Source organism: Babylonia areolata, chromosome 19 (genome assembly GCF_041734735.1).
Source record: "Babylonia areolata isolate BAREFJ2019XMU chromosome 19, ASM4173473v1, whole genome shotgun sequence".
NCBI classification, from domain to species: Eukaryota; Metazoa; Mollusca; class Gastropoda; order Neogastropoda; family Buccinidae; genus Babylonia; species Babylonia areolata.
Genome location: NC_134894.1, coordinates 64,883,848 through 64,899,712, shown reverse-complemented (window position 1 = coordinate 64,899,712; position 15,865 = coordinate 64,883,848). Strand labels below are relative to the sequence as shown.

General features: G+C 43.9%; 1 protein-coding gene across 2 annotated transcripts in view; it reads right to left on the bottom strand.

Annotated features, from left to right (window-relative positions):
- Positions 1-239: 239 nt before the first annotated feature.
- LOC143294405 (secretin receptor-like) overlaps positions 240-15,865 on the bottom strand; it is a 390,191-nt gene continuing 374,565 nt past the window's right edge. For both annotated transcript variants that reach the window (XM_076605882.1, XM_076605883.1), the window contains exons 11-13: positions 10,031-10,169; positions 6,585-6,626; positions 240-5,571 (exon numbers count right to left, since the gene is read on the bottom strand). In XM_076605882.1, coding sequence (XP_076461997.1) covers positions 4,993-5,571; positions 6,585-6,626; positions 10,031-10,169 — 760 coding nt within the window. In that variant the 3' untranslated portion in view covers positions 240-4,992. The remainder of the gene's footprint in view (positions 5,572-6,584; positions 6,627-10,030; positions 10,170-15,865) is intronic.

The following is a 15,865-nucleotide window of genomic DNA, read 5'->3' as shown; positions in this document are numbered from 1 at the left end:
AGTCAAGATACAGCAAAGCTAATTTTCAATTTGAGATCTGTGAAAATGAGCACCCTTTTAATAGTTGTTTCAACTGATATTTCGCCAAATTAACTCATTAGAACAGAACTGCATTGTGAAACGTAAATATCGTTTATATATATATATATATATATATATATATATATATATATATATATATATATATATATATGCCAGGTCACCAAGAAAATTTTAACACTATTTATATTGAATGAATTTCACACTCTGGCACATCCTAACTATCAACTCAGAGATGAATTTAAAAAAAAAATAAAAAATAAAAAAAATGAAAAAAATATAACCAGTTCCTTCACAAGCTGCATGCATGGAAGATACTTTCCTTGTCAGTCTTCTCCTTGAGAAGATACTTTCCTTTTCAGTCTTCTGTTCAAGTGCGTCTTTGAGAAGATACTTTCCTTTTGTCTTCTCTTCAATTGTGTCTTTGAGAAGATACTTTCCTTGTCAGTCTTCTCTTCAAGTGCGTCTTTGAGAAGATATTTTCCTTTTGTCTTCTGTTAAAGTGCGTCTTTGAGAAGATACTTTTCTTTTCAGTCTTCTGTTCAAGTGCGTCTATGAGAAGATACTTTCCTTTCAGTCTTCTATTGAAGTGCGTCTTTGAGAAGATACTTTCCTTTTGTCTTCTATTGAAGTGCGTCTTTGAGAAGATACTTTCATTTTCAGTCTTCTATTCAAGTGAGTCTTTGAGAAGACACTTTCCTTTTGTCTTCTGTTCAAGTGCGTCTTTGAGAAGATACTTTTCTTTTGAGTCTTCTATTCAAGTGAGTCTTTGAGAAGATACTTTCCTGTTCAAACTTCTGTTGAAGTGCGTCTTTGAGAAGGCACTTTTCTTTGCAGTCTTCTCTTCAAGTGCGTCTTTGAGAAGATACTTTCCTTTTCAGTCTTCTGTTCAAGTGAGTCTTTGAGAAGATACTTTCCTTTTCAGTCTTCTGTTCAAGTGCGTCTTTGAGAAGATACTTTCCTTTTCAGTCTTCTGTTCAAGTGAGTCTTTGAGAAGATACTTTCCTTTTGTCTTCTATTCAAGTGCGTCTTTGAGAAGATACTTTCCTTTTCAGTCTTCTGTTCAAGTGCGTCTTTGAGAAGATACTTTCCTGTTCAAACTTCTGTTGAAGTGCGTCTTTGAGAATATACTTTTCTTTTGTCTTCTATTCAAGTGCGTCTTTGAGAATATACTTTTCTTTTGTCTTCTCTTGAAGTTCGTCTTTGAGAAGACACTTTCCTTTTGTCTTCTGTTGAAGTGCGTCTTTGAGAAGATACTTTCCTTTTGTCTTCTGTTAAAGTTCGTCTTTGAGAAGATGCTTTCCTTTCAGTCTTCTGTTTGAGAAGTTACTTTTCTTTTCAGTCTTCTATTCAAGTGAGTCTTTGAGAAGATACTTTGCTTTTGTCTTCTGTTCAAGTGCGTCTTTGAGAAGATACTTTCCTTTTCAGTCTTCTATTCAAGTGAGTCTTTGAGAAGATATTTTCACTTTGTCTTCTTTTGAAGTGCATCTTTGAGAAGATACTTTCCCTTTGTCTTCTATTGAAGTGCGTCTTTGAGAAGATACTTTCCTTTCAGTCTTCTATTCAACTGGTCTTTGAGAAGATACTTTCCTTTCAGTCTTCTGTTTGAGAAGTTACTTTTCTTTTCAGTCTTCTGTTCAAGTGCGTCTTTGAGAAGATGCTTTCCTTTTTTCTTCTCTTAAAGTGTGTCTTTGAGAAGATACTTTCCATTTCAGTCTTCTATTCAAGTGCGTCTTTGAGAAGATACTTTCCTTTTCAGTCTTCTATTCAAGTGAGTCTTTGAGAAGATACTTTCCCTTTGTCTTCTATTGAAGTGCGTCTTTGAGAAGATACTTTCCTTTTCAGTCTTCTATTCAACTGGTCTTTGAGAAGATACTTTCCTTTTGTCTTCTGTTTGAGAAGACACTTTCATTTTCTGTCTTCTGTTCATGTGCGTGTTTGAAAAGATACTTTCCTTTTCAGTCTTCTGTTTGAGAAGACACTTTCATTTTCTGTCTTCTGTTCAAGTGCGTGTTTGAAAAGATACTTTCCTTTTCAGTCTTCTGTTAAAGTATGTCTTTGAGAAGACACTTTCCTTTTGTCTTCTGTTGAAGTGCGTCTTTGAGAAGACACTTTCCTTTTGTCTTCTGTTGAAGTGCGTCTTTGAGAAGATACTTTCCTTTTGCCTTCTATTGAAGTGCGTCTTTGAGAAGGTACTTTTCTTTTAAGTCTTCTGTTCAAGTGCGTCTTTGAGAAGATACTTTCCTTTTCAGTCTTCTGTTCAAGTGCGTCTTTGAGAAGATACTTTCCTTTTCAGTCTTCTGTTCAAGTGCGTCTTTGAGAAGATACTTTCATTTTGTCTTCTATTGAAGTTCGTCTTTGAGAAGACACTTTCCTTTTGTCTTCTGTTGAAGTGCGTCTTTGAGAAGATACTTTCCTTTTGCCTTCTATTGAAGTGCGTCTTTGAGAAGGTACTTTTCTTTTAAGTCTTCTGTTCAAGTGCGTCTTTGAGAAGGTACTTTCTTTTAAGTCTTCTGTTCAAGTGCGTCTTTGAGAAGATACTTTCCTTTTCAGTCTTCTGTTCAAGTGCGTCTTTGAGAAGATACTTTCCTTTTCTGTCTTCTGGTCAAGTGCGTGTTTGAAAAGATAATTTCCCTTTTCAGTCTTCTATTCAAGTGCGTCTTTGAGAAGATTTTTTGTGACTTTTATTTTATGACATCTGTTATGTTGGAGGTGATCTGTTGTTGTTGTTTTTTATTAAAAAGTGAATGTTTGCTTTTCTTGTAGCTACCCATATATTTATGCATGCTTTGGTTGTTGTTGTTTGTCTCAAGCATTTCCCCTCTGTGAGACTTACAACCAATGCTTTGCTGCCTGTTGATTTTTTTGTGAGTTTTGTTTGACAATGCTTGATTCACAATGATGTTGTATGGCGATATGTATTTCAAGATCAGCATTTTCTTAAAAAATCTGGAAATTCTTTGCTGTCTTAACTTCACTTCTGTTTATAAAGAAATACTTTTCTTATGAATGCCACATTGGGATGTTTGCCGAAAGGTTAGCTTTATAATTTGACATTCGATGTGTTTGAACTACATTTGATGTTGCTGATGAAGCAGTTATAAATTATGTAAAATGTTATGGAGTGAAATTGTAAAAATGTCAATGACTTTGTATTTGTGAAAATGATTTTCCTCCATGTGATGTAATCCTATTCAAGTAAAACTCATGTGTTTTTGTTGGGGTTTTTTCAAAAATGTGTGTGTGTGCGTTTGTGTGTGTGTGTGATCATAAATAATACCAAAATACCACAAGGACATGGGAAAAACCAACAAAGTACCACTGGGGACATGGGATAACCCGTCAAAATACCACTTGGGACATGGGATAACCCGTCAAAATACAACATGGGACATGGGACAGCCCGTCAAAATTCCACCAGACCCCAGATGGTTTTCATGTGGTAAACCCATCTGAGATGGGTTTTTGATGGGCTGCCCATCACAGATATGACATTGGCCACTGGGATCGCAGCAGACACCCATGTTGGTCCCACTTGGAAACTGTTGCTAATCTTAGTGGGGCCCATTTGGTTAACCATGTGGGACCCATGTGGGACCCATTTGGCTCTGCTGTCTGAGAAGACTGTACAGAATCGTGCAATGAAAAAGCATTGTTCTCGTCGGGGACACTGTGTTTTGAGCAAACAAACATAAACAACAAAGGCAGCAGTTTTCCGATGAGTTTCGTATGGTCGTTATCCTTCAGCAAGAGAGGTAACACATCACGCACGAGGTACACACACACACACACACACACACACACACACACACACACACACACACACACACACACACACACCTCCCAGCTTAACCCTTTAACTGTTGATGACGGGTATGCTTGTCAGTGAAGGGCTCTTGTCTCACTGTGATTAAAACTGAGCTTTACAGGTCAGAATGTCAACCACCATTCGTTTATTTGGTACATCATCCTCTTTGGGATTGTATTACTTTGTATTCAGCAAAATCAATGCCACCAGTTTTTAAAAAAAGTTCACACACAAGTTAAATTATTGTTGCATTTTTACAAATTGACACCGTACTCCGGATTTCATTTCACAAACATTAATCAAGCAGCTTGGGAGTCAGGTTCTTCTTCTGTTCCTTCTCCTCCTTTCACTCTCACCAAGGTTTAGCAGTGAAGGCTGCGAGTTGTTCTTTTCCTTCTCCTCCTTTCACTCTCACCAAGGTTTAGCAGTGAAGGCTGCGAGTTGTTCTGTTCCTTCTCCTCCTTTCACCAAGGTTTAGCAGTGAAGGCTTCAAGTTGTTCTGTTCCTTCTCCTCCTTTCACTTTCACCAAGGTTTAGCAGTGAAGGCTTCGAGTTGTTCTGTTCCTTCTCCTCCTTTCACTCTCACCAAGGTTTAGCAGTGAAGGCTTCGAGTTGTTCTGTTCCTTCTCCTCCTTTCACTCCTTTCAGCAAGGTTTAGCAGTGAAGGCTTCGAGTTGTTCTGTTCCTTCTCCTCCTTTCACTCCTTTCAGCAAGGTTTAGAGGTGAAGGCTTCAAGTTGTTCTGTTCCTTCTCCTCCTTTCACTCTCACCAAGGTTTAGCAGTGAAGGCTTCGAGTTGTTCTTTTCCTTCTCCTCCTTTCACCAAGGTTTAGCAGTGAAGGCTTCGAGTTGTTCTTTTCCTTCTTTTACGTATGTTCCTCCCCCTCCTTCCCCTTCTTCTATCCCGTGTATTCCGACCTCAGATTTATGTATAGTTATAGGGGGCGCCACTGCTGACCTGGCAACCAGTTCTCTCCAACAATGGGTTTTAAGTTACCTGCCTAGAAAATCCAGTATGTCCGAGACCATGAGCCAGCAGAAAGAAGAAAAAGAAAAAAGGAAGAAAAATCACCAAAAAAATCAACACTCTCGTCCAACAGAACTGGTCAAGACGCCGCACGCAAACCCCGCCAGCGGCGGCCCCGCTCAGCCTTTGGGAAAGGTCAGACAGTCGCTGGCCTCGCAGCAGTCGTGGAGGTGGTGGTGGTGGTGGTGGTGGTTGGCCTGACCACCACCCTCTTCCTCCCCCTCCATCTCCCCCTCCCCCCTGTTGAAGACGAAGAGGTCAAGGTCAATATCGGGGACGCCGTCACAGTCGTAACGCGTGTCGACGACGCCTTCGCGCGACTCGGAAGACTTCTTCCGGAGGAACACCCTCCTGGCCCGCTCCTTGACTCGCAGCAGCCAGTCATCATTGGTGGTGGTGGTGGTGGTGGAGCGACCCACACCCCCGTCAGACCCGCTGCTGTCCGAACAAGCCCGTGTGAGGTGGAAGGTTGGGGCGGTGCCTGGGTGCTGGTGGTGGGGGTGGTTGTTGTTTTGGGATGTCGTGGCGGCGGCGGTGGTGGTGGTGGAGGAGGAGGTGAGGGTAGGGGCAGCCAGAGACGCCTTTGCCTGCAGGGAGGGCTTGCGGAAGGAGGAGAGGGCGAAGGAGCGAGTGAGCGCCATGCTGTCCCGCCGCATGCTCTTCTTCCGCATCCACAGGCGGCGGATCTCCGCGTGCACCTGGTGTGGGGGATAATGATAACAGTGATGAATGTAACAGTGCTAATGATGGTAATGATGATGATGATGATATGATGATGATTATATAAGATCTTCTGGGTCTTGTTTATCTGTAACTGTTGCATTGTGACTTGTTCCATATAAAATACTGTGTAAACCATGATGATAATAACAATGGAAGCAACAATACTAATGCTACTGCTGCTACTCCTCATCCTCCTGATGATGAGGAGGAGGAGGAGAAGGAGGGGGAGGAGTAAGAGGAGGAGGAGACGATTTGTGTTGCGTCTTTCCATGTAAAACATGCTCAAAATTGCGCTGTACACTGCAAATACTAATGTGTAGAACATGCATTTAAACATTGAAACGATATCTTAAAAGTATAACCCTGCACTGACATCCGACCAAATACTCAGACTCGAACACTAATTTACGCGCACACACACACACACACACACACGCGCGCGCACACACACACACACACACACACACCACAACAGTGCATATATTATCATCATCATTATTATTATTATTTTTATATAGCGCTGAATCCTCTGCAGAGACTAATCAAAGTGCTTTCGCACCAGTCATTCACACGCATGCGTAACTCTAAAACTGGAAAAAACTGAAGACAAGGAAGAGGCAGGGAAGGGAGGCTATTTTGTGAAGAGGTGGGTTTTAAGGCCAGACTTAAAAGAGCTAAGTGTGGAGACCTGTCGAAGCGAAAGAGGAAGTTCATTCCAATTACAAGGTCCAGAGACAGAGAAAGAACGGTGGCCAACAGTCAAGTGTTTGAATCTGGGTATGCGTAAACAGAGTGGATCCGAAGCCGATCGTAGAGAGCGAGATGGAGTGTAAAGGTGAAGGCAGCCATAATTTATATCATATCACAATACACACACCGCACTTGCGCGCGCACACGCACACACACAAATATACAGAGTGAGAGAGAGAGAGAGAGAGAGAGACAGACAGACAGACAGACAGACAGAGATGGTAGACAGAACACCCACCTCCTCATTCAAGAAGCAGAACAATAAGGCCAGTATGAAGCCCTGCAAAAAAGTAAACACGAAGAGAGGTGTGAAGATTTGACACTGCTAATGTGACCACCCCTACGACCAGCCAACCAACCAACCTACCGACAGACAGACAGACAGACAGACAGTCAGACAGACAGACAGACAGTCAGACAGGCAGACAGACAGACAGACAGACAGACAGACAGACAGACAGACAGTCAGGCAGACAGACAGACAGTCAGACAGGCAGTCAGACAGACAGACAGACAGTCAGACAGGCAGACAGACAGACAGACAGACAGACAGTCAGTCAAACTAGCCAACCATCCAACCTACCGACAGACAGACAGACAGACAGTCAGACAGGCAGGCAGACAGACAGACAGACAGACAGACAGACAGAAAGGCAGAAAGACAGACAGTCAAACAGGCAGACAGACAGGCAGACAGACAGACAGACAGACAGACAGTCAGACAGGCAGGCAGACAGACAGACAGACAGACAGACAGACAGACAGACAGACAGACAGACAGTCAAACTAGCCAACCAACCAACCTACCGACAGACAGTCATACAGACAGACAGACAGTCAAAACTAGCCAACCAATGTACAGGGAATGCAGCTGTTTGTATTGCATTGTATTGTATTGCTTTGTATTGCATTGTATTGCATTGTATTGCTTTGTATTGTATTGTATTGCTTTGTATTGCATTGTCTTGCTTTGTATTGTATTGTTTTGCCAAGGTGCAGCATCGCCCATTTTTGTTGCATGCTGTACGCGGGACATTGGTTATTTCATTCGAAAAGCTAGCAGCCAGACCACCACTCAGGTCTAGTGAGAAAAAAACAGTCTATCCGTACATGTTACTCGAGCGAGTGTTACGATAACTCGTAATCGATTGTGACCAAAAATACACAATATTAATAATAATGATAAATACAATGCAGTACAAAGAAGGTGGCAGAATGGTTAAGACGCTCATCTGCCAATGTAGTGAGGATCTGGGTTCGAATCCCGCTCTCACCCTTTCCCTCAAGTTTGCCTGGAAAATCAAACAGAGCGTCTTGTCATTCGGATGAGACGATAAACCGAGGTCCCGTGTTCGGCACGAACTTGGAGCACTGAAAAAGAACCCATGGCAACGAGAATGTTCTCCTCTGGCAAAATTCTGCAGCAGAAATCCACGCTGATATGCACACACCTGTATATGCATGTACTCAAGGCCTAAGCGAGTTGGGTTATGCTGCTGGTCAGTCTGTAGCGTGTATGGATTTGTCCGAACGCAACTGAAACCTTCATGAGAAATTGAAACAATGCAATACAGTACAATGCAATGCAAGGCAACACGACCCAACGTAACGCACCACACCATACAATAGAAAGAATGCAATGACATTCAAAATAGTACAGCAAAATACAATACAATAACAAACACAGCAGTAAAATACAATACAGAATACAGCATCACACTAGAACACTTACAATACGATGCGATACAACGCATTACAATACAATACTCGATATGACACGATAACATACAAACAATACAATGCAGCACAGTACAACAAAGTACAGTACAATACATGGCAACACAAGACAACAAAACACAATGCAATGCAATGCAAAACGATGCAATACAATAAATACTACACAACACAGTAGTAGAATTCAAAGCGATACACACACAAAACTTCCATACAACACAATGCAATATAACAGCACACAATACAATACAATGCAAAGCAACACAACACAATTCCATACAATGTATGTAAAATAGTCGTGTTCGACTATGACCATCAGAACAGCAGAGGAGGCAACTACTGTCCCGATTATCTGGGTGAGAATTTGATTATATAGGAGAGTGTCTTGCCCAAGTTACATCCCCACTCTCTCGGCCAAGAGGGTTTTGGGCAGTAGACACTGGAATGGTTCCGAAAGGCAACTAGCCCCCAAGGCTGCACCACCAAGAGCCAGTGCAGTCTTGCCTCCTATGTTGAGACCAAGCTGTAACTGAATCCCCATTGCAATGGAAAACCGTTGATCAGTTTTATTGCTCGTGGGACTCGCAGCCCACGACTGTAGTACAACACAGCAAGACCCAACCCAGCACAGCACACCACATCATGACCCAACCCAACCCAGCACAGCACACCACATCATGACCCAACCCAGCACAGCACATCATGACCCCACCCAACCCAGCACAGCACATCATGACCCAACCCAGCACTGCACACCACATCATGACCCAACCCAACCCAACACACCACATCATGACCCAACCCAACCCAGCACATCACATCATGACCCAACCCAGCACTGCACATCATGACCCCACCCAACCCAGCACAGCACATCATGACCCAACCCAACCCAACACACCACATCATGACCCATCCCAACCCAGCACATCACATCATGACCCAACCCAGCACACATCATGACCCAACCCAGCACTGCACACCACATCATGACCCAACCCAACCCAACACACCACATCATGACCCAACCCAACCCAGCACATCACATCATGACCCAACCCAGCACTGCACACCACATCATGACCCAACCCAGCACAGCACATCATGACCCAACCCAACCCAGCACTGCACACCACATCATGACCCAACCCAGCACAGCACATCATGACCCAACCCAACCCAGCACTGCACACCACATCATGACCCAACCCAGCACAGCACATCATGACCCAACCCAACCCAGCACTGCACACCACATCATGACCCAACCCAACCCAGCACAGCACAGCACATCATGACCCAACCCAACCCAGCACTGCACACCACATCATGACCCAACCCAGCACAGCACATCATGACCCAACCCAACCCAGCACTGCACACCACATCATGACCCAACCCAACCCAGCACAGCACAGCACATCATGACCCAACCCAACCCAGCACTGCACACCACATCATGACCCAACCCAGCACAGCACAGCACATCATGACCCAACCCAACCCAGCACAGCACAGCACATCATGACCCAACCCAGCACAGCACAGCACATCATGACCCAACCCAACCCAACCCAGCACAGCACATCATGACCCAACCCAACCCAACCCAGCACAGCACATCATGACCCAACCCAGCACAGCACATCATGACCCAACCCAACCCAGCACAGCACAGCACATCATGACCCAACCCAACCCAGCCCAGCACACCACATCATGACCCAACCCAACCCAGCACACATCATGACCCAACCCAACTCAGCACACCACATCATGACCCAACCCAGCCCAGCACACCACGTCATGACCCAACCCAGCACACATCATGACCCAACCCAGCCCAGCACACCACATCATGACACAACCCAACCCAACCCAACCCAACCCAGCCCGACGCCCCAGCCCTGCCCCGCACACCACATCGTGACCCAACCCAGCCCAGCCGACCTGGAAGGAGTTGTAGGCCATCTCCACGTACAGCTGGGTGATGTCCAGCCTGGAGAAGCTGAAGGGGAACACCACATAGATGACGATGTACATCACCCCGAACAGCGGCACCAGCACCAGAATGAACTTGGCCAGGCGTCTGAAACACCACAGAGTAGAGCACAGTAGAGGAGAGCAGAGTAGAGTAGAGTAGGGCAGAGTAGAGTAGAGTAGAGTAGAGTGCAGTTAGAGTAGAGTTGAGTTGAGTTGAGTAGTGAGCTGAGGTGAAGTGAGGTGAGGTGAAGTGTTGAATTGTTGTGTTGTGTTGTCTTGTGTCTGAATTGTAATTGTGCTTTATTATGTTGTGTTGTATTGTACTGTGTTGTGTTTGTTGTGTTGTGTTGTATTGCATTGCATTGCATACCATAGTCAGTCTTGTCCGACTATGAGCATCAGAACAGCAGAGGAGATAACTGCTGTCCCGACTATCTGGGCTAGAATTTGATTACAGTGTAGAGTGTCTTGCCCAAGTTACATCCCCACTCTCTCGGCCAAGAGGGTTTTTGGACAGTCGGCGTCGGGATGGTCCCCAAAGGCCAACTAGCCCCAAGGCTGGAGCACTTAGAGCCAGCGCAAATTTGCCTCCTAGTTTGAGTCATAGTCCTTCACAAAAGACTAAGCTGTAAATGATTTCCCATTGCAATAGAGAAACTACTGATAATACAGCCTTCTCTGCTGTTGACCCAACTGTAAACTTACGTCAGTCTGTGAGTGTGATATATTGCATTGTATTGTGTTTGTACTGGTGTTGTACTGGCATAGTACTGGTATGGTATTGTATGGTATTTGGTATTGTACTGTATGGTATGTTATGGTATTGTATTGCATTGCAATGTAATGTATGTGTATTGCCTTGCTCCTTATCACAACAGATCTCTGTGTGAAATTCGGGATCCTCTCCCCTAGGACAGTGCGTCGCTAGAGTGAGAGCGCCACTTTTTTTCTGCCTGTAAGTGTGTTTGTTTTCCTATAGAACTGGATTTTTCTACAGACTTTTCGTCAGGGACAACACTTTTGTTACCGTGTTTTTTGTGTTTTTGTGTTTTTTGTTTTGTTGTTGTTTTCAAGCCCGCTTGGTACATGCTGCAAATGGGATCTCGATTTATCGTCTGATCCGAATGACTAGCGTCCAACTCACCACTCAAGGTCCAGTGAAGAAGAGAAAATTCTGGCGAATGTGTGATTGGAACCTGTGCGTGCGCTCAGATTCTCTCGCTTTCTGGGCGGACGCGTTATCAGTAGGTCACCTCCCCTACGTAGACAATACAACCTGTCTTCTAATTACTGCCCATTATGTCCTCCAGCATGCAGGCAGAAAGGAAGAACAGCAAATCTTGTCTGTGCTGGGCCAGTGTCTGAACGGCACCCAAGTGTCCTTCATCGGAGTCCTGAGTTCCCCTTCATTGTCGATACACGATGTGTCCATATACACATAGCTGTGTGGAGACTTCAGTAATTTCTTTAATCTATAGCGTGATAGGTGTGTGGTATGATGACCCTATAGCATGATAGGTATGATGGCCCTATAGCATGACAGGTGTGTGGTATGATGGCCTATAGCATGACAGGTGTGTGGTATGATGGCCCTATAGCATGACAGGTGTATGGTATGATGGCCCTATAGCATGATAGGTATGATGGCCCTATAGCATGACAGGTGTGTGGTATGATGGCCCTATAGCATGATAGGTATGTGGTATGATGGGCCTATAGCATGACAGGTGTATGGTATGATGACCTATTGCATGATAGGTGTGTGGTATGATGGCCCTATAGCATGATAGGTATGTGGTATGATGGCCTATAGCATGACAGGTGTATGGTATGATGGCCCTATAGCATGACAGGTGTATGGTATGATGGCCCTATAGCATGATAGGTATGATGGCCCTATAGCATGACAGGTGTGTGGTATGATGGCCCTATAGCATGATAGGTATGTGGTATGATGGGCCTATAGCATGACAGGTGTATGCTATGATGACCTATAGCATGATAGGTGTGTGGTATGATGACCTATAGCATGATAGGTATGTGGTATGATGGCCCTATAGCATGATAGGTGTGTGGTATGATGACCTATAGCATGATAGGTGTGTGGTATGATGGCCCTATAGGTGTGTGGTATGATGACCTATAGCATGACAGGTGTATGGTATGATGGCCCTATAGCATGACAGGTGTGTGGTATGATGGCCCTATAGCATGACAGGTGTGTGGTATGATGGCCCTATAGTATGATAGGTGTGTGGTATGATGGCCCTATAGCATGACAGGTATGATGGCCCTATAGCATGACAGGTATGATGGCCCTATAACATGATAGGTGTGTGGTATGATGGCCCTATACCATGACAGGTGTGTGGTATGATGGCCTATAGTATGATAGGTATGTGGTATGATGGCCTATAGCATGATAGGTGTGTGGTATGATGGCCTATAGCATGATAGGTGTGTGGTATGATGGCCCTATAGGTGTGTGGTATGATGGCCCTATAGGTGTGTGGTATGATGGCCCTATAGCATGACAGGTGTGTGGTATGATGGCCTATAGCATGATAGGTATGTGGTATGATGGCCTATAGCATGATAAGTATGTGGTATGATGGCCTATAGTATGATAGGTGTGTGGTATGATGGCCCTATAGCATGACAGGTGTGTGGTATGATGGCCCTATAGCATGACAGGTATGTGGTATGATGGCCTATAGTATGATAGGTATGTGGTATGATGGCCCTATAGCATGACAGGTGTGTGGTATGATGGCCTATAGCATGATAGGTATGTGGTATGATGGCCTATAGCATGATAGGTATGTGGTATGTATGGCCTATAGTATGCTAGGTATGTGGTATGATGCCCTATAGGTGTTGTGGTAGTGATGGCCCCTATAGGTGTGTGGTATGATGGCCCTATAGGTGTGTGGTGTGTATGGCCTATAGCATGATATTGTATGTGGTATGCTGGCCTATAGCATGATAGGTATGTGGTATGAATGGCCTATAGCATGATAGGTATGATGGAGATGGGGTCTATAGCATGATAGGTGTGTGGTATGATGGGCCTATAGCATGATAGGTGTGTGGTATGATGGGTCTATAGCATGATAGGTATGTGGTATGATGGCCTATAGCATGATAGGTATGTGGTATGATGGGTCTATAGCATGATAGGTATGTGGTATGATGGCCTATAGGTATGATAGGTATGTGGTATGATGGCCTATAGCATGATAGGTATGTGGTATGATGGCCTATAGTATGATAGGTATGTGGTATGATGGCCTATAGTCATATAGGTATGTGGTATGATGGTCTATAGCATGATAGGTGTGTGGTATGATGGCCTATAGTATGATAGGTATGTGGTATGATGGCCTATAGCATGATAGGTATGTGGTATGATGGCCTATAGTATGATAGGTATGTGGTATGATGGCCTATAGCATGATAGGTGTGTGGTATGATGGGTCTATAGCATGATAGGTGTGTGGTATGATGGCCTATAGTATGATAGGTATGTGGTATGATGGTCTATAGCATGATAGGTGTGTGGTATGATGGCCTATAGTATGATAGGTATGTGATATGATGGCCTATAGTATGACAGGTATGTGGTATGATGGCCTATAGCATGATAGGTGTGTGGTATGATGGCCCTATAGCATGACAGGTGTGTGGTATGATGGCCTATAGCATGATAGGTATGTGGTATGATGGCCTATAGCATGATAGGTATGTGGTATGATGGCCTATAGTATGATAGGTATGTGGTATAATGGCCTATAGCATGATAAGTATGTGGTATGATGGCCTATAGTATGATAGGTATGTGGTATGATGGCCCTATAGGTGTGTGGTATGATGGCCCTATAGGTGTGTGGTATGATGGCCCTATAGCATGACAGGTGTGTGGTATGATGGCCTATAGCATGATAGGTATGTGGTATGATGGCCTATAGCATGATAGGTATGTGGTATGATGGCCTATAGTATGATAGGTATGTGGTATGATGGCCTATAGCATGATAGGTATGTGGTATGATGGGTCTATAGCATGATAGGTGTGTGGTATGATGGGCCTATAGCATGATAGGTGTGTGGTATGATGGGTCTATAGCATGATAGGTATGTGGTATGATGGCCTATAGCATGATAGGTATGTGGTATGATGGGTCTATAGCATGATAGGTATGTGGTATGATGGCCTATAGTATGATAGGTATGTGGTATGATGGCCTATAGCATGATAGGTATGTGGTATGATGGCCTATAGTATGATAGGTATGTGGTATGATAGCCTATAGCATGATAGGTGTGTGGTATGATGGGTCTATAGCATGATAGGTGTGTGGTATGATGGCCTATAGTATGATAGGTATGTGGTATGATGGTCTATAGCATGATAGGTGTGTGGTATGATGGCCTATAGTATGATAGGTATGTGATATGATGGCCTATAGTATGACAGGTATGTGGTATGGTGGCCTATAGCATGATAGGTGTGTGGTATGATGGCCCTATAGCATGACAGGTATGTGGTATGATGGCCTATAGTATGATAGGTATGTGGTATGATGGCCTATAGCATGATAGGTATGTGGTATGATGGCCTATAGCATGATAGGTGTGTGGTATGATGGCCTATAGCATGATAGGTATGTGGTATGATGGCCTATAGCATGATAGGTATGTGGTATGATGGCCTATAGTATGATAGGTATGTGGTATGATGGCCTATAGCATGATAGGTATGTGGTATGATGGGTCTATAGCATGATAGGTGTGTGGTATGATGGGCCTATAGCATGATAGGTGTGTGGTATGATGGGTCTATAGCATGATAGGTATGTGGTATGATGGCCTATAGCATGATAGGTATGTGGTATGATGGGTCTATAGCATGATAGGTATGTGGTATGATGGCCTATAGTATGATAGGTATGTGGTATGATGGCCTATAGCATGATAGGTATGTGGTATGATGGCCTATAGTATGATAGGTATGTGGTATGATAGCCTATAGCATGATAGGTGTGTGGTATGATGGGTCTATAGCATGATAGGTGTGTGGTATGATGGCCTATAGTATGATAGGTATGTGGTATGATGGTCTATAGCATGATAGGTGTGTGGTATGATGGCCTATAGTATGATAGGTATGTGATATGATGGCCTATAGTATGACAGGTATGTGGTATGGTGGCCTATAGCATGATAGGTGTGTGGTATGATGGCCCTATAGCATGACAGGTATGTGGTATGATGGCCTATAGTATGATAGGTATGTGGTATGATGGCCTATAGCATGATAGGTATGTGGTATGATGGCCTATAGCATGATAGGTGTGTGGTATGATGGCCTATAGCATGATAGGTATGTGGTATGATGGCCTATAGCATGATAGGTATGTGGTATGATGGCCTATAGTATGATAGGTATGTGGTATGATGGCCTATAGCATGATAGGTATGTGGTATGATGGGTCTATAGCATGATAGGTGTGTGGTATGATGGGCCTATAGCATGATAGGTGTGTGGTATGATGGGTCTATAGCATGATAGGTATGTGGTATGATGGCCTATAGCATGATAGGTATGTGGTATGATGGGTCTATAGCATGATAGGTATGTGGTATGATGGCCTATAGTATGATAGGTATGTGGTATGATGGCCTATAGCATGATAGGTATGTGGTATGATGGCCTATAGTATGATAGGTATGTGGTATGATAGCCTATAGCATGATAGGTGTGTGGTATGATGGGTCTATAGCATGATAGGTGTGTGGTAT